The sequence below is a fragment of the Melanerpes formicivorus genome, unplaced genomic scaffold, assembly GCF_026170545.1.
Source record: "Melanerpes formicivorus ecotype bairdi unplaced genomic scaffold, bMelFor1.0.p_v2 SCAF_16, whole genome shotgun sequence".
Taxonomy (NCBI): domain Eukaryota; kingdom Metazoa; phylum Chordata; class Aves; order Piciformes; family Picidae; genus Melanerpes; species Melanerpes formicivorus.
In genome coordinates, this window is record NW_027142368.1 from 17,182,142 (window position 1) to 17,198,596 (window position 16,455).

At 63.2% G+C, this 16,455-nt stretch overlaps 2 protein-coding genes across 13 annotated transcripts in view; one reads left to right on the forward strand and one right to left on the reverse strand.

Annotated features, from left to right (window-relative positions):
- Window positions 1-3,519: 3,519 nt before the first annotated feature.
- LPXN (leupaxin) lies at window positions 3,520-7,160 on the forward strand. Of its 6 annotated transcripts, none has more exons than XM_068148464.1 (9): window positions 3,521-3,665; window positions 4,974-5,122; window positions 5,236-5,291; window positions 5,626-5,692; window positions 5,769-5,939; window positions 6,018-6,191; window positions 6,261-6,342; window positions 6,513-6,661; window positions 6,738-7,160. In XM_068148464.1, exons 1-9 carry the CDS (start codon window positions 3,653-3,655, stop codon window positions 7,002-7,004), a joined length of 1,128 nt encoding a protein of 375 aa, XP_068004565.1. In that variant the 5' UTR covers window positions 3,521-3,652; the 3' UTR covers window positions 7,005-7,160. The 6 variants fall into 6 exon arrangements, with proteins under 6 accessions (XP_068004562.1, XP_068004565.1, XP_068004561.1 ...); XM_068148462.1 differs by lacking the exon at window positions 3,521-3,665 and adding an exon at window positions 3,754-3,837; XM_068148463.1 differs by lacking the exon at window positions 3,521-3,665 and adding an exon at window positions 3,755-3,837 and having other exon boundaries at window positions 5,772-5,939.
- Window positions 7,161-7,977: 817 nt separating this feature from the next.
- Window positions 7,978-16,455, reverse strand: part of CTNND1 (catenin delta 1) — a 28,120-nt gene continuing 19,642 nt past the window's right edge. For 2 of the 7 annotated variants that reach the window (XM_068148458.1, XM_068148452.1), the window contains 15 exons: window positions 15,727-16,190; window positions 15,467-15,650; window positions 15,089-15,206; window positions 14,334-14,487; window positions 13,935-13,952; window positions 13,640-13,708; window positions 13,018-13,145; window positions 12,367-12,517; window positions 11,640-11,832; window positions 11,428-11,542; window positions 10,685-10,772; window positions 10,362-10,409; window positions 10,127-10,221; window positions 9,910-9,975; window positions 7,978-9,719 (listed from right to left, as the gene is read on the reverse strand). In XM_068148458.1, coding sequence (XP_068004559.1) covers window positions 9,708-9,719; window positions 9,910-9,975; window positions 10,127-10,221; window positions 10,362-10,409; window positions 10,685-10,772; window positions 11,428-11,542; window positions 11,640-11,832; window positions 12,367-12,517; window positions 13,018-13,145; window positions 13,640-13,708; window positions 13,935-13,952; window positions 14,334-14,487; window positions 15,089-15,206; window positions 15,467-15,650; window positions 15,727-16,190 — 1,903 coding nt within the window. In that variant the 3' untranslated portion in view covers window positions 7,978-9,707. Of the gene's footprint in view, window positions 9,976-10,126; window positions 10,222-10,361; window positions 10,410-10,684; window positions 10,773-11,427; window positions 11,543-11,639; window positions 11,833-12,366; window positions 12,518-13,017; window positions 13,146-13,639; window positions 13,709-13,934; window positions 13,953-14,333; window positions 14,488-15,088; window positions 15,207-15,466; window positions 15,651-15,726; window positions 16,191-16,455 lie in introns of all 7 variants that reach the window. The other 5 variants (XM_068148453.1, XM_068148454.1, XM_068148457.1 and 2 more) reach the window with 5 other exon arrangements.

The following is a 16,455-nucleotide window of genomic DNA, read 5'->3' on the forward strand; positions in this document are numbered from 1 at the left end:
GCTCCAGTACAGCCCCTGCCCAGCAGCATCCCCTCACCCCACCTCACCAGCAGTGGTTTGTGACTCATCCAGCTGGGACCCAGGAGTTGTTTTGGGCATGAGGACTCGTGCTGTGATTCCTCTGGAGAGGAGGATGTGGCTGACCTTACCTCCCCTTCCAGGGCAGACCAGAAGGGCACTGCCTCCCCCTCAGAAAGTCCACCCTTCCCCCAGCTCCTGAGCAGACTGGCTAATCTGGTTGGGTTTAACTTAATTCCATTCCAGGAGCCAGCAGGGAGCCCGAGGGCTCAGTGTCTGGACCAGAGCCCCCCTGCAGCAGAGCTGCTGTGCCCTTGCCTCCTGTCTTGGACAAGCTGGAGAAGAGAGCGTGGCAGGCGCCCCGCGGCGTGCTGCCGGTGTCACGGGAGGGGGAGAGGAAAGAGCTGCTCCCTGAGGAGGCAGTGGGTTACAGCTCTCAGCCTGCCCTCCAGAGCACGGGAGGGGAGAGCCCCCAGCTGCAGCCCCCGGCCTCGCCTGGCCAGAAGGTTTACCGGGCGGCAGCCGCGGCCCTGCGCGTGGCAGACTGCGAGGTCTACATGGCCAGAGGCCAGGCCGAGCTCGGGGAGAGAGTCTCTGTGCTGACAAAGAAGCTTCCTCAGGAGCTCTGCCAGGCCTTGCAGGACGCTGCCCTGGAGGGCACCGAGCTGGCCAGGCAGCAGCTGCAGGCAGCCCTGGACGCCGGGGACACGCTGGTGCGAGCTGCTGCCCTGGCGGTGGGTGCGCAGCGCTCCGCCCGGCTGCGAGCCTCCGGCTTCCCCCCGGAGGTGCAGGCAAAGCTCGAGAACTTGCCCTGCACGGGGAAGAATCTGTTTGGGGAGCAGGTGGAAGCCACCTTGCAAAGAGCCGAAGAGAGGCAGGCAACGCTGCGCTTCCTGCGCTCCGTGCGCCGCCCCCTGCCCCCCGGCGGCGGCGCCGGGAGGGGGAAGGCTCCGCGGCACAAGCCGCCGTTCCCCTCCACGCTGTGCTTCAGAGGCAGGCAGCACGCTCCTGGGACGGGGGCCCCGCCGCAGGAGCAGCACCAAGTGGTCTTTATTCCCTCTGCAGACAGCAAAACCAGAAGGGGAATCCAAAGAGCCAGAGGCAGGGAGCTGCTCAGTCAAGCTCGGGAGCTGAGAGCCAGCCCTGGGAGCAGCCTTTGCTCTCCTTCCCCTCTCGAGGTTTTGAGGCCTAAGCTTTATTATGTGTGGCTGGAAATTGGTGCCCACATCACTCCTCAGCGGCTGAGAGTGCTTCAGGGACCCCTCTGACTGTGGAGGGCTGCACACAGTCTGGTTCCTCCTGGCAAAGGCAGCAGGCTGGAGGGAGGAGGACAGCTCATGTGGCAAGAGCCAGAGAAGTTCAGGACAGAGGGGGATTGCTCCATCCCTCTCAGGCCCAGGCAAGAGGCTGTGTGGGTCCAGGCTCCTGCAGGAGCTGGGGCAGTGCACAAACCTGCTGCAGAGTTGGTTCCTGGGGGTCCTGAGGTTGGTTTTCAGCAGAGCCTGGCTGGCTCCTGGCCTGGGGCAGCCTGCTGTTACCTTTCTTTCAGCTGCACTGCTGCTCTCTCAAGGAAGGAATTCAGGCATGCTGCTGCTGCTGTTTGTATTGTAGGGGGCTGGAACTGCTCTCTCTCCCCCCAAGGATTTGTCCAGCTGGAAGCCTGAGAGGCAGCACTGCCCCAGCACCACCCCTCTGCTGCAGGTGAGCCAGCCTGGCAGCTGGGGCAGGACTTTGCCTTCCTCCTCCAATAAAGTCACTTTCCTTGCGAGCTAAACACTCTGGCTGGGGGAGTTATTCTCAGCTTGCTGGTGGGATGGGTTTCTGCCTTGCAGGTGAGGCACAAGGCCTGGTACAAGGGCTGGGCTGAGCCAGGGCACAAGGACAGCTCAGCTCAGGCCACAGATCTTGGGCTGCTGCTTTGCAAGGGGAACATTTGCAAGCTGAAGCTCCAGCTCCAGGCAGTCATTCCCCCCAGGGCTCACCTTCCCCCTGCAAGGGGAGAGTAAATCACTGAGAAGTCTGAAATAATCCCAACCCTTCCCCAAAGAGGAAGATTCTGCTCTCTGCAGGAAGGGAAGTGCCTCGAGGCAGCAGGAAGGGAGTGATGAAGCAGTACCTCCTCTTGTCTGGCAGGTAGCTCTCAGCAGTGCCTGCCCTGAACTGGAGCCCAGGACTCAGAGGTTAGCCTCCCAAGTGACCCTTCCTGAGGTGAGAGCCCTGGGACGTCCCTGCTGCTGGCAGGCAACCAGAGAGTGAGGAGCAGCTTGGAGGGGCAATAATGAAGTGAGCCTCGGCATTCCAGCTGGGTACAAAGGGGCTGAAGTTGACCTTGCTCCCCCAGGATGGGACCAGGGGGGTGTGAGAAGGACTGCCCCAGCCCAGCTCAGCAAGTGTTGATTCCTCTGGGGGGGCAGGATGCTGCAGGTGCCATGGCACAGTGCTCAGGGGACTCATGGGGTGGATGTGGAAGGAGCAAGCTCAGTCCAGCCTGAGACAGTGACAGGTGCTGCCTGCAGCCCCTGATCCTGCTGGGCTGCTCCTAGCCAGCCTGGGGTCAAACCTCTCCCCAGGATCAGCAACACTGCTGCAGGGAGCAGCTCCTGCCTCGGTGGCAGCAGAGCAGTGCTGTCTTGCAGCCCTTCCTCTGAGGATCTTCTGGAAGCTCCCTTGAGGGGGCAGGGAAGCTGCCAGAGCAAAGCTGTGCCCAGAGCTGCTCCTGCCTGGCAAACACAACAGAGCCCTTGGGCTTGGGTAGGAATTGCTCTCCCAGAAGCCACCTGCAGTGCCCCTGTCTCAAGAGAGAGATGCAGCTGCCCAGGGCCTTCCCCCCTGAGGTGGCCACCCAGGGTGCCAAGGAAGGGAGCAGTCTGGCTCAGGAGAAGCAGAAAAGCCCCAGGGGAAGGTAAATGCCTCAAGTTAGCAGCAGAGAGCAGTGCTCCAGCCTGCTCCTGGCTGGCAGGGATGTGCTGAGCTGTGCCCAGCAGCTGCACAGCTGGTGCCTCTGGGAGGCTTTCAAGCATCAGCACAGAGAGCACTGGGAAGAGGCAGCAGCAGCGGCAGTGCCACCACCACCTGCACTGCTGCAGTCAGCCCTTGTGCTCACCTGGCTTTAAGTGACACCCAGAGCTTTGCCCTGAGCTGGAAACAGGAGGAGGTTCCCAAAGCATCCCCCCGAGGCTGAGGCTGTGCTAGAGCTGCTAGCCCTGCGGGCCCTGGGCCTGCTTCCATCACAGGCACCTTGCCACCTGGTGCAGGGCTGCCACTGCTTGTCACAGGCAGCTGCTGGCACCTGGGCAGGGCCTGGGGCTGCAGGCTGCCTGTGCTCAGGCTTCCAGCCGAGGAGGCCGAGGGGCTGGGGTGGTTCCACCCAGCCAGGCTGAGCGCCAGGCTGAGCACCAGGCTCTTCCTCCTCCAGACCCAGCCTGGGGCTGCTTTTGGCTCCCCTTGCCCCAGCCCCTGCCACTGCTTTCTTCCTGTTGCCCATCACGTGGTGCAGAGCACACAGCCCACAGGGGAATCTCCCCGGGTGACAAACCCCAGCCCCAGAGCGGAACTGAAAGCCTGGGGGGCTGTGGGCTGCAGCCTCGTGGCCTGAGGGTGCTGCCCCGGGCCCAGGACCCCACACCAGGGCAGGATGGAGGATCTAGGTAAGCTGGGGCTCTGCAGGGCCAGTCCTACACCCAGGCTTGGGGCAGCAGCTCAGAGGAGCTTTGTCTTTCGGCTGCCCGGGGTAGGGTGGGGCGGCCCCGAGCACCCTTCACCCAGCCGCCCATCCCCGGGGCAGGATGCGGCCACCGCAGCGGGGCCGCCCTCCTGAAGGTGAGTCCTGCTTTCCCCTGCACCGTCCCTGGCCTGCCCAGCGGCACTGCCCAGCCCTTAGCTGCACCCCAGCACAAGCCCCGGCAGGGCTGAGCCTCGGGGCGCTCCGCGGACCCGGGGAGCCCCTTCCCGCAGAGAGTGAAGCGCTGCCTGCTGCCTCGGGCTGGCCCTTGGCATGCCCCTGCCCTCACGCTGGGGGAGCAGGGGGATTGCCCCCACTCCAGCCCAGCTGCTTCTCCGGCCCCGTGCCCCCCGCCCCGGGGCAGGGCTGACCCCCGGCTCCCTCAGACCTTTTGCTGCGCTCTTTGGGGCCGCTCAGCTCCGCGGTGCGCAGCCAGGATTTGCATCGCCGCTGCCGCAGCCGCTTCCTGCCGCTCCCTTTCTGAACAAGTGCTCGTTCAGCCCCCCGGCTCCATCCCTCCATCCCTCCCCCCCGGCAGGTGAGGCGGTGAAAGACTTCCCGACCGCTGTAATCAATCGTCCAGAGCAGGCTGGGAATCGATCCGCAGGGCTGCGAGCCCCGAGCAGAGCTAAGCGCAGCTCCTAGGCGGACCTTAGCCCCAGGGATGCGTGAGGATGGCTAAGAACTTACTTTACATCGCGGAGGTCCTTTCGCTCCTGGGCTTTCCTTGTCCCCTTCTGGTCTTCCAGCAACATCTCTGCTGCACCTCCTCCTCCCAGTTGAGTCTCCCTGCTGGCTTCCAGCTGAGCTTCAAGGGCTAAGAGTTTTTCTCGTGGTCGCTCTGTACCCAGCAGCTGCAGCTTCACCTGAGCCCCAGGCTGGACCAATGCCTGTGTTAATTAAAGTGCTTAATTGATGCCTACAAACCTCTCTCCTGCGCTGAAGCCTCTCTCTCCGGCTGCTGGGAAAGCTTCCTAGCAGGCAGGAATTCCAGCAGGGAGAAAACCACCGAGTGGAAAACAATCAGGGACTCTCCTTCCTTCCCTCCCAGGGGAGATGCTGCAGGGAGAGCAGCTCCATTGCTGCCCCGGGCACAGCTGGCACAGCTGGCACCAGGCTGTGCTGCTGCTTCTGCTCCTGGGGGTTCAGGAGCGGCACAAAGCTGCTGTGGGCAGTGCAGGGGCAGGGAAGGCAGCCAGGGGCTGTGGTACCTGACCCAGGGCCCTCTCTGCAGATGCTCTCCTGGCAGAGCTGGAGCAGAGCTCTTGCCTAGCCTCTAAGGACTGCAGCCTGCAGGTGCTGAGCTCCTTCAAGCAGGATCCAGTCCCAGATGAGCCTCCCACCCTTTGTGGCCGTGAAGCCCTTGCCTCAGCAGCCCCAGAGGTAAGGCCTTGGCACAGTGGGGCTGGTGGATGACACCAGGGGTGGTGGTGCCAGGCAGGCAGAGGGCCAGGGGAGCACCCTGCAGGCTTGGCCATAGAGGTTTGTCCTCCTAGGCACAGACACCACCTCAGGCTCAGCCTCTACAGCAGACTTTGAAGACAACACCCAGGTAAAACATGGCCTTGGGAGGGCAAAACCATCCGGGGCTTCACTTTGCCCTGCTTGGATACATCCTCTGGGGGCAGCTGCCCTGCCTCACACCAGAGATCAGGTGCAGGAGCTGAGGGGGGGGGGGGGGGGGGGGGGCTTGTACCCTGCATCTCTACAGCACTGCTGAAGCGAGGGCTGAGGCCTCCAGCAGCCCTCTCCCTGCCACACGAGGCCACCCCTCCACACTGTGCCCTAGAAGGAGAGGGCAGCGCCTTGGGGGGATGGTTCTCAGCCTCAGGTACTGTCTGACCTTGGGGTGGAAGCCACAGCCTCCCTCTCTCTGCTGTGCCCAGCAGCCCCACGGCAGCTGCCCAGCAGCTGGATGAGCTCCTGGCTGCCCTGGGCCAGATGCAGAGCAAGGTGAGAGCCTTGTCTGGGGGAGAGGACAGCGGGGGCCAGGCCCTCACCAGCCCCTCACCGTCCTCCTCCCTGCCAGCAGGGCTGCTTGCTGGCAGAGGCTGCAGGGGAAGGAGCCAAGGTGCCAGCAGAGCCCTCCCCCTCACTGGACAGCATGCTGGGCAATCTCACCCAGGACCTGCAGCAGCTGGGCATCACAACTGCCCCCGCGGGCATCTGTGCCACCTGCCACAAGCCCATCGCCGGCAAGGTGAGCCCCCACCCTCCCTCCATCCTGGCACTCCTCAGCTCCTGGCATCCCTGGAGCTGCTCTCCCTCCTCCTCGCAGGTCCTCACAGCCCTAGGCAAGACCTGGCACCCCGAGCACTTCACCTGTGCCCGCTGCGGGGAGGAGCTGGGCAGCCAGCCCTTCTTCGAGCGGGAGGGGCGGGCATACTGCCAGGAGGACTACCAGCAGGCCTTTGCCCCCCGCTGTGCCTACTGTGCCGGCCCCATCCGTGAGGTAGGGCACCCCCTGCCCCCCCGTGGCCCTCTGCCTCCACCAACCACCTCACCTTGCCTCTTCCTGCAGAAAGTCCTCACAGCCCTGGGCCAGACCTGGCACCCTGAGCACTTCTTCTGTGCTCACTGTGGGAAGGTGTTTGGAGACGAGGGTAGGTGCCAGGTACCCCCTACCCCAGGTGCCCCCTCCAAAGCCCAGCCCCCAGGCCTGTTGCCCCACCCCCCCATCCCCTGCCCCCTGCCTCCCCTCCCGGGCACCCCCACAGCCATGCCCCAGCGCAAGCCTTCCCCCGGGGTGCCCACCCTAAGGCTCTGCCCCCAGGTTTCCACGAGCAGAACAAGAAGCCCTACTGCCAGCAGGACTTCCTCGCCCTGTTCGCCCCCCGCTGCCAGGGCTGCGAGCGCCCCGTGACAGACAACTACCTGTCAGCCCTGCAGGGCGCCTGGCACCCCGAGTGCTTCGTCTGCGCGGTGAGCGGGCAGCAGGGCAGGGGAGAGGCCCAGCGGCTGCCCGAGGCGGTGCCAACCTTCTCCCTCTCCCCCCCAGGACTGCCTGAGAGGCTTTGCCGGCAGCTCCTTCTTCGAGCTGGAGGGCAGGCCCTACTGTGAGCTGCACTTCTACCAGCGGCAGGGCAGCCTCTGCCAGGGCTGTGCCCGCCCCGTCACCGGGCGCTGCATCACCGCCGGGGGGCGCAAGTACCACCCCGAGCACTTCACCTGTGCCTACTGCCTGGGCCAGCTGCAGAAGGGCAACTTCCACGAGCACCAGGACAAGATGTACTGCCAGGCCTGCCACAAGAAGCTCTTCCTCTGAGTCCTCTGCCCCACCACCAGCCCCCAGCACTGTCCCTGCCAGCTCAGCCCTGGCATCGTCCCTGCTGAGCTAACCCTGCCTCCTATTGTCCCTGCCAAGCCAGAGCCTGGGCATCGCTCCCTTGCCCTCCTAAAGCAATAAAACAGCTGCCCCTGCTCCCTGCCTTTGCTCTGCTCCCTGCTGGCTTCAGGGGGGAGGCAAGGGGGGAGGGCTGGAGGCCCCCATGGCCAGCTGCATCCAGCTGTGCTGCCCCTGGGTGCAAGAGGTTCCCCTCTCCCAGGGTGACTCTGTCACACTCACTTTCACCCCATAACCCAGAGGGCAGCAGCCCTGCCCTCCCAGGAGCAGGTCAAGCTCCAGCTGTGCTGCAGCATGCAGGAACTCAGCACCACCCCAGCCCCACAGCCAGGGCTTGCTCTGCACCCTGCTGCAGTAGAAAGCTGCTGGACAGCAGGAAGCTGCTCCCTGAAAGGAACTGCCACAAGGCTCCAGCATTTCCTCCTCTGTTTCAGACACACAGAGGTAAAACCAAAGTGAGTGGAGCTGGTGTTTGAGCCTGGCTTTGCTGTTCCCCAGCAGGGCATCTGCATGCTTGCAGCCTAGTGCTGCTCTGCCAGGGCAGCCCCAGGGCAGGGCTTCTCAAGCGGCATCTCTTCACTTGTGCAAAGCCTACCTGGCACCAGAGGCGAGGGAGAACGCAGGGAGAGACCTCCCCAGCTTGCTGCTCTGCAGGGGGCTTCCAGCTGCCTCCCAAGCACTCTGCAAAGCTGCTGGAGCTCAGCACAAAGCCTCCAAAGCTTTCTGTGCTCTCCACCCCTCGGCTAGGAAGGAAAACGACGTCCTACAGCAGCCCGAGGAAGGGCTTGCCACAAAGCGGCGTGGGGCAGAGCTCAGAGGCTGCCCCTGGAAAGGCAAGGCGTGCCGAGAGCTGCGGGAGGAGGAAGGGCCAGGGGCAGCCTGGGAGGCAGAGAGAGACACTTTAAAAACTTTATTTATATAAAAAAAATCACTTTTGTTTCCAAAGCCTTACAAGAGTGTGCACAGGAGTCAGCCCACAGCCTGCCGGCTCCCACCCCTCCTCCGGGCAGCGCAGGCCCGCGGGGAGGGGAGAAGGGAGAAGCCTCTCTCTCTTTTTTCTCTTTTCTTTTTGGTTCATTTGAAATTCAAAATTTAAAAAGGAATTAGTGTTTTACATACTCAGAGGAAAACAGAAGAGTTAGACCCCAGAACAAAACCAAACCCAGCTGAGGTGGGGCTGGAGGCAGGGAGGGCTCAGCCGGAGCTGGGAGGTGCTTGGGGGCAGGAGCAAGGCACCAGTTCTGCCCCCGGCAGCCTCCCCACCCCCCAGGCAAGCCCAGAACGGGAGGGGTCCTGCTCCAGTTTGCAGCCTCCTACAGAGGCTTCCAGTTGCAGAGGGAGCCCAAGGGCTTCCCTAAAGATCACAGCACTTAGAGATGCTCCCACCACCACCACCAGCACCAGCACAGAGGGGAGGAAGGTGCAGCCCAGCTCCTCTGGCAGCTCCCTCTGCCCAGCACAGGCTGCAGAGGAGAGCCCTGCATCCCGTCACTGAGAGGGGAGGAGCTGGGAGTCCCCCTCCCCAGAACAGACTTCCAGCCCCACTGCAGACAGTTAAGGCTCCCAGTGGGGAAGAGCTCAGCCCTGCCAGAAGCCCAGGACTCCCCTTCCCCAGGGAAGCAGCCAGACAGTACGATTCAAAGAGCTATTTCACAGTGGCAAAAGAAAGGCACGTGTCGAGTGGGGGCACTGCTGCAGGCAGCTGCTGCCTGCCAGTGGGAGGGGGGATCCTGGCTCTACCTGCTTGCAGCCCTGCCAGTGCCTGCTCCTCACACCTGGCACACAGTGTGCCCCAAGAAGCCAACCTCTTTCTTCCCAAAAGCCCTGCTGCATCTCCTCCTTCCACAGGGACTCCTCACCTCCCGTGCAGGGAGGGCCACCCCAAACACCCTGGACCGACCATCTCCCCTACGTAAAGATCACTCCTTGCAGTCACTGGGTAGGGGCCAGCAGCCCCATACAGACCCTTCTGCAGGCCCCAGAGCCAGATCCCCCTTCCCATGTCCCCAGAGCCTCACCTAGAGCAAAGCAAGAGAAGTTATTGCTGGGTTTCCTTCCCATCACCCCCCCGACGACTCCAGCCTCCCCACCCCGGCTCTCGCCACCGCCAGGGAGGAATGCTCCCACAGCCCTGCTGGAAGAGTGACCCCACAGAAAGAAACAGTATGTCCTATAGGCAACAACCCCCCCAAAACCAGGAAGGTAGCAACTGGAGTCCCAGTCTGTCCCTGCAGGTGTCTGCCTGGCAGAGGGAAGGCTCGCGAGAGAAGGCAGCTCCTGGTCGAGGCAGAGATCCGGAGTCCTTTTGCAGCATGACAGCAGCTGGCAGAGGCCAGCAGGAGGTTTTACTCTCTGAAGGAAGGTGGAGGTGATGGCCAGGAAGGAGGAGTTATTGGTTGAGGTGTCCCAGAACAGGGAGGTGCAGCAGTCTAGAAGAGGCAGGGCGGCCAGGGCTGCCCCTGGGGGCCCAGGCCCAGTGGTGTGGCTGGCTTGTTGGCACAGGCAGTCCAGCAAACAATTCCAAGTGAGACAGAAGTGAGTCTGCTCCACCACGAGGAGTTTATATATATATTTATATATATAATATATTAGCAACCCAGACTGAGTGGAGGCAGGGCTGGCAGCTTAGATCTTCTGCTGTGGAGAGAGGAGGAGAGACATTAGCAATCCTGAGCCAGCAGCAGCAGCACGACCATGGCCCCGGCGGATCAGGCACTGATTGCAGGGAGCAGCGATCAAAGCAGAATCTGGCTGGCCAAAGCGCCCCCTGGAGGGCAGCAGCAGCTGTCCCCACCGCTCAGACAGGGCAGGATGCTGCGGGACATACCGACACGGGGGGGCACAGGGCAGCATCCTCCTCCGCCTCAGGCTGCAGTTCCTGCCCCTCCTCCTGCTGCAGACACAGGGCTGGGTTAGTAGGGGCACTGGGGCGGGGGGGGGTGTTAGTTGAGCCCAGATCTCCCCTCCTCCAGCCAGGACAGCAATGTGGCATCATGCCCTGCACCTCAGTCCCACTCACTCCTCCCCCCTGAGGAGCTGCTCACCATCAAGGGCACTGCCTTCACAGGCTCCATCTCTCCCAGGTCACCGCCGCGGTCCAGTGTCCTGCTGTGGTCCCTCTCGTTCAGCGTGGAATAGTCTGAGCAGAAGAGGGGACAGTCACTCAAGTCAGCTCCATGGGAGGCAGCAGCATCCTCATGGGAGATGTGAGCTCTGACCCCTCCCAGCACAGCAAGGAGGCTGAGGCCAAGCACCCCCCAGGTCCATTCCCTCTCCTACCTGGTCCCATGTTGCTCATCTGGATCTCCTCCCGGGAGGATTTCTTGTCTGCAAGCATGGGAGAGCAGCAGGTCAGACACAGCCCTGCAGCCAGGGGCAGCAGAGCCACCACTGCCCAGCCCAGCCAGAGAAGCCCAGACACAGCTCCAGCACTGCTGACCCAAGGATGCTGCAGGATCCATGTTAACTGCCCCAGGAAGCCCAGCTGATGGGCTTGTGTGAGCAGCTGTGGCTGCCAGGAGAGGCAGGGCTGAAGGGCAGGGCCAAAGGCCAGCCCTGGGTGGGTGGCAGCAGGGTGGCAGCAGCCAAGGGAAGGCACACACCTGGTTTTTGGTTCCTGTCGATGAGAGGCAAGGTGCTGTCATCAAAGGAGTTGCCCCCTTGGGTCCGAGATGCATTGCTCAGGTTCACCTGCAGCATCAGACAGTGACCACTCACACTCTGGCCCAGGCACTTTCCCCACCAGCACATCCTATCCCTCCAGCCCCCAGCAAGGGGCCTGAAGCAGCCAGAAGGAGCTTCAGAACCCCAGGCTGCAGCCACATTGGAGTGGAGGTGGCCTGCCTGGAGTGGGTCAGGGCAGCACACAGGCCCTAGGCAGCAAGGACAGTCCCAGCCCTTGGGAAGGAAACTGAGCTCTGCAGAGCCTCATTTCTCAGCACTGAGTGACTTCAGTGCTGCAGGCTTCAATCACACAATGCTGGAGGTGGAAGGGACCTGGAAAGTTCATCCAGCCCAACCCCCCTGCAGGGCAGGATCACCTCTACCACATCACACAGGACCACATCCAGGTGGGCTCTGAGTATCTCCAGATGAGATATTCAGGATCTGCACACTTGTGGGGACAAGGACTCGAGGTTTTGCAGGGTGGTTCTCCAGCAGAGGCCTCCTGACAGCCATGCTCTGAGCAACAGTGGAGTGGACGCCCCCAGGGTCTCCAATCCCACCAGCAAGGCAAGAGCTGCATCCAGTGCTGCTGAGCTCCAGGAACATCCTTCCCCCTGCTGCACAGCCCTGCCTACTACCCCAGCCACAACAGGGCACCTCCCCTCCCCTTCCTCCATACCTGGAAATCTGACTTCTTCCAACCTTCCTTCTCCAGGGGCTTCCGCAGCTCCTTGTAGCCCCAGACGGTCTGCAGGACCAGGGCAGCCGCTCTGACCTCTCTCTCCGAGCGGTTCCTGGGGAGAGGAGATGTTGGGCAACGCCCCTGGCTCTGAGAAGGGCCCTGGAGAAGCCCCCCTCTGCCCCCTGCCTTGCCCTGGGAGCACAGCCTACCCAGATTTGTTGATCAGCACCAACTTCTCGATGCCCTGCGTCTCGCGCAGCTTCTTGGCGGCCTCCAGGTTGTCTACAATTACTTCATTGATAGTGTTGAGGACTGACACCACTGTGTCCTCAGAGAGGTTCTTGGCTGGGGTCTGCTGGCCTCCAGGCAGGTTCTTCACGAGGTTAGGGATGGCATGTTTGCCTGGCATGGGGAAAGAGCTGGGTGTCAGCAAGCAAGGAAGAGGACTACGAAGCCAAAGATCACTGTAGAAAGCTCAGGGACAGGTTCTGAGGTCCCTCAGTGGAGCTCAGCACACTCAGAGAGGAGCAGCAGAGAGGCTGGGACAAGGCCATGCCCAGGCTCCTCCTCAGCTGCCAGCACTAAGCAAGAGTGTTGGTGTCCCTCAGTGGAGCTCAGCACACTCAGAGAGGAGCAGCAGGCAGAGGCTGGGACAAGGCCATGCCTGCACTCCCCCCCAGCTGCCAGCACTAAGCAAGAGTGTTGGTGTCCCTCAGTGGAGCTCAGCATACAGAGAGGAGCAGCAGAGAGGCTGGGACAAGGCCATGCCCGCACTGCCCCCAGCTGCCAGCACTAAGCAAGGGCACTGGTGTCCCTCAGGGGACTCAGCATACAGAGAGGAGCAGCAGGCAGAGGCTGTGCCGACGCCATGCCCGCACTGCCCCCAGCTGCCAGCAGCAGGCAGAGGCTCCTGCCCCCCCAGCAGGGGGCGCTCACCTATCAGCTCCTTGTTCCTGGTGTCCACAGCCAGGTTGCGCAGGGCGCCGGAGGCAGCCTTCACCACGCGCTCGCTGTCGTGGCTCAGCAGGTCGGCGATGGCGGAGAGCCCTTTCTCCTGGCGCAGCGCCGAGCGGATGCAGCGGCCGTACTGCGGGCACAGCGGGCACCGGCATGGCACCGGCGCACAGCGGGGCCCGGGACGCCGCCCCCGGCCTCGCCTCCCAGCCTCACCCCTCCCACCACCCACCGAGAGGCTGCACAGGGCCCGGTCCCACCCCAGCCCCCCTGCGGGGCAGGCAGCTGAGGCCTCCCAGGTGGTCTTCCTGCAGGCACCAAGCGGATGCAGGTCGAGCCCAAAGCTTGAGCCTCTGCCCTCAGGCTCCAGAAGGGGAGGAATGGCAGGGAGGCAGCTGCAGGGCAGGGACACAGCCAGGCCACCCCTGGGCACACAGCTGGCGGGGAGTACAGGGCCCTTAGGGGCACAGGAGAGGCCTGACCCACACCTGAGCGGCGGGCAGCGAGCCACTCGTGGAGCGACAGCCTGCCACAGCACAGCCTGGGCCATCTGCAGCTCTGCTGGCACCCCAAGGTGATGTTCCCTGCTCCCCAGAGCACCCTTCTGGGCAGGGCCAGCTCCGAGGCACTCACTGTCCAGCTGCCAGCACACAGGTTCTGAATGGCTCCTGCTGAAGCCTCGAGGATGGCTGGGGTCTTGCTCTCCTTCAGGAGGGAGATGTATATCCGCACCACCTCCGGCTGGAAGAGCAGCTCGTAGCCTGCAGGACAGGGTGGAAGGACTTGGAGGGCTCTGCTGGCACCCAGTGCCAAGCAGCACTGCTGGGCTGGCAAGGCTGGAAGTTTTCACCCAGGCTAGCTGCACCCCCAGAGGCTGGATCCTTCATCCCGAGGGGGCCAGGTCCCACAGGGCAGAACCCCCAGCCCCTGTCAGGGGATGTGGAAGAACACTAAGGCAGAGGCCTCTGGCTTTAGATCCTGCCTGATCTCCATACTCAGGAGAGAAAAGCAAGCAAGAGAGCAGCTGTGCTAAGAAGCCTGAGACCACCACAGAGGGGCTAAGCCTTCCCAGGGCAATGGCTCCCTCGGGAGGCAGCCCTGGCCTCCTCCAAGCAGCCTCACAACTGTCTGTGGCAGAGCTGACAGACTCTTGGGCAGCCAGAAACACCTCCTCCAAACCAGCCTCTGCCCATGTGAGAGGCCCACATCCATGGGGGCTCCTGGGCTCATGCAGCCCAGGCCCTGGGGAACAAACCTTTGGCTGGAGTTGTTCTCTTGGGAAAGTCCACTGCATCAGCACCAGGCTCTTCTGGGAGCTTTTTACCTTCAAGGGCAAGCAGGGAGGTGTGAGACATCTCTCCTCTCCCCACCCACCTCAGCCCAACAGCTCTTTGCTGGAGTAACAAGCCCAGAGAGATGAGCTGAAGCTAAGCTAGCAGCATGTCCCAGGAGGGGTGTCGAAGGCAGCATGTGCCCAGCTGGGGGATGACACAGAGCTAGAGAAAGCACCACGTAAACCACAGAGGAACTCAAACCAAGAGCACACTCACCTCTGGAGAACCACTCGTCTAGTGGCCAAGCAGAGGGGAGGAGAGAGGGGAGGCAGGAGGAGAAGTGCCGACAGCATCATGGGGCAGATCATTGGCAAGAAAGCAAAGGGAAGGGGCAACACAGGAGAGAAGGGAAGGTGTGGAGTTAGAGGACATCTACCAATCACCATCCCACCACCACAGAACCCACCACCAGCTCGTGACAAGTGCTCTGGGGAGGCCAAGCAGCAGTTCCCAAAGCCAGAGCAGGCACAGACCACCACACCTCCAGAGACAGCTGCACTTCAGCCTTCACACCGATGCCAGAGTAGGAGCAGAGACCCCAGACCACCCCCAAACTCCACTGCAGTAGGTCTGTCTTGATCCCACCTCCCTCCACACTGCTGCCACCAAACCAACCTTTGCCCTTCTTGGTGCCAAAGCAGCTTGCAGCGTGGGGCCCAGCATTGTTGGCAGGGGCCAGAGGAGTCTCCTGGTAGCGCTCAGCGTGGGGGATCTCACGGTGGACTTGGTAGGACAGGTTTCTCAGCAGGCACACACAGTTCTCCACCAGCTAGAAAGAAATTCAGAGTCTGTCCTGGAGCAGGCACGTGGCCATCCCCTGCCCCTGTCCAAGGGCCCTGTCACAACCTGCAACCAGGCCTCGGGGTCTGAACTGGGGCCCATGGAGGTAAGCAGCTCCATGTCAGGTGGGAGCTGGAGCACATCCCCACATCTCAAGGGGCACAAAGATCTCTCTGCCACACACATAAAGGCCTAAGGAAAGGCTCAGGGAAAGCTCAGAGCAATGTCTCATCCAGGTGCATCAGAAGACCTGAGCCAGGGGACAGAGCATGGAGGTGACACCAGCAGAGCCCTGCTGGAGAGCCAACGTTCCCCCTGCAAGCTGCAGGCTGATTACCAAGCACCTCCTGGTCAGGCCCATGCAGGCTCTCTCTTCCCAAGCACAGACTATGGAAGGGTGTAAGCCTAGACTGGGTTTTCCCAAGCCAGTCCTGCCCGATCAGCTCCCCCCCTGCTGAAGATTCCCCTCGACCATTCTTCACCCATCCTGGGATGGACACAGCTGCAGCCACCACAAACAGCAGAGCGCTGCCAGAGCTGGTGGCAGGGGCAGGGCTCTGCCTGCGCCTCAGGGAGCCCCTGCTGCTGACCTTGCTGTCAGAGTCCTTCTGGCCTATCTCAGACTGCACGATGTAGATCAGAGCATCCACCAGCCCGTCGCACTCCCGCAGCTTCCGGCGCGCCTCGCTGCGCTCCGAGCTCACGTTCCTGAGGGGCAGGGAGAGGGCAGGTGAGGGGGAGCCAGGAGCAGCCCACACCCCCCAGAGCTCCCAGCAACAGCTCCCACAGCAGCCCTCCCCCCAGGAACGCCTCCAGAACCACAGCCTGCATCCCCAGCAGCTGTCCCAGGGCAGCAGCTCCTCCACACATCTCCTCGGGCGGGCCCAGAGAGCTACCAGGACCAGCCAGGGCAGAGCAGCGCTGCGGCCCCAGCCCCCTCCCCGGGAGCCGGCAGCCCCCTGCCGCACCTGAGGCAGCCGGCGGTGTTGGTGAGCACCGACTCCCACTCGATGTGGCGCGGCTTGGAGTCCTCGTTGGGCTCCCGCTCCCAGCCCGAGCGGGGGATGACGACCTCGTCGGTCAGGGCGTGCAGCGCGTGGTCCACGATGGCCATCTTGATGGAGTCGTGCGAGGACAGGTTCCAGAGCGTCCCTGCAAGGCCACGGGGGGAGGCTTTACCACCCCGCCCCGCGCGCCCCCGGCCCCCCGCCGCCGCCCGCGGCCTTACCGGTGATGACCTCGGTGAGGTCCATGTCGCTGGCCTTGCGCAGCAGCCGCACCAGGGCCGGCACGCCGTCGCAGTTCTTGATGGCGATTTTGTTGTCCTGGTCCTTGCCGAAGGAGATGTTCTTGAGGGCCCCGCAGGCGCCGTAGTGCACCTCCTTCTTGGGGTGGTCCAGCAGCCCCACCAGCACCGGGATGCCCTTCAGCCTCCGCACCTCCGTCTTCACCTTGTCGTTGCGGTAGCAGAGGTGCTGCAGGTACGCCGCGGCGTTGGACTTGACGGCGTCCAGGCGGAAGCTCAGCATGGCGATCACCTCCGGCAGCTCCGGCTGGCGCCAGCCGCCCGGCGCCGCGCCGCCCTTCCGCAGGCTGTCCAGGCTGGCCAGGCTGCCCCGCTCGTGCTGCGCCAGCGGCGCCCAGTAGTAGCGGTCCGGGGCCACCTCGTCCACCAGCATGTCCTCGTAGCTCCTGCAAGGGGAGGCAGCAGGCCTCAGCGCCGGCCCCACAGCCGGGGGGACGCTGCGACCCAGCCCACCCCGCCAGCAGAGGGGCTGAGGCGGGCACCGCGGGCAGGCACCCAGCTGGGGCCGGGGCCGGGCGGCAGGACCGTGCTGAGGGCAGCCTCCTGCTGCCCAGGCAGGCTTCAGCAGGAGCCCAGCCTCCTCCACAGCTCCCCAGGCCCGCTCGGGACAGCCCCTCCCCGCCCCGCGGCTGCGGCTCGGAGCCTGGACGC

Coding starts and splice junctions, on each gene's coding strand:
- LPXN (XM_068148459.1), top strand. CDS start 3,804: ATGCGGCCACCGCAGCGGGGCCGCCCTCCTGAAG. Junction 3,838..4,973: donor GCGGGGCCGCCCTCCTGAAG/GTGAGTCCTGCT, acceptor CCCTCTCTGCAG/ATGCTCTCCTGGCAGAGCTG. Junction 6,192..6,260: donor GTGCCGGCCCCATCCGTGAG/GTAGGGCACCCC, acceptor CTCTTCCTGCAG/AAAGTCCTCACAGCCCTGGG.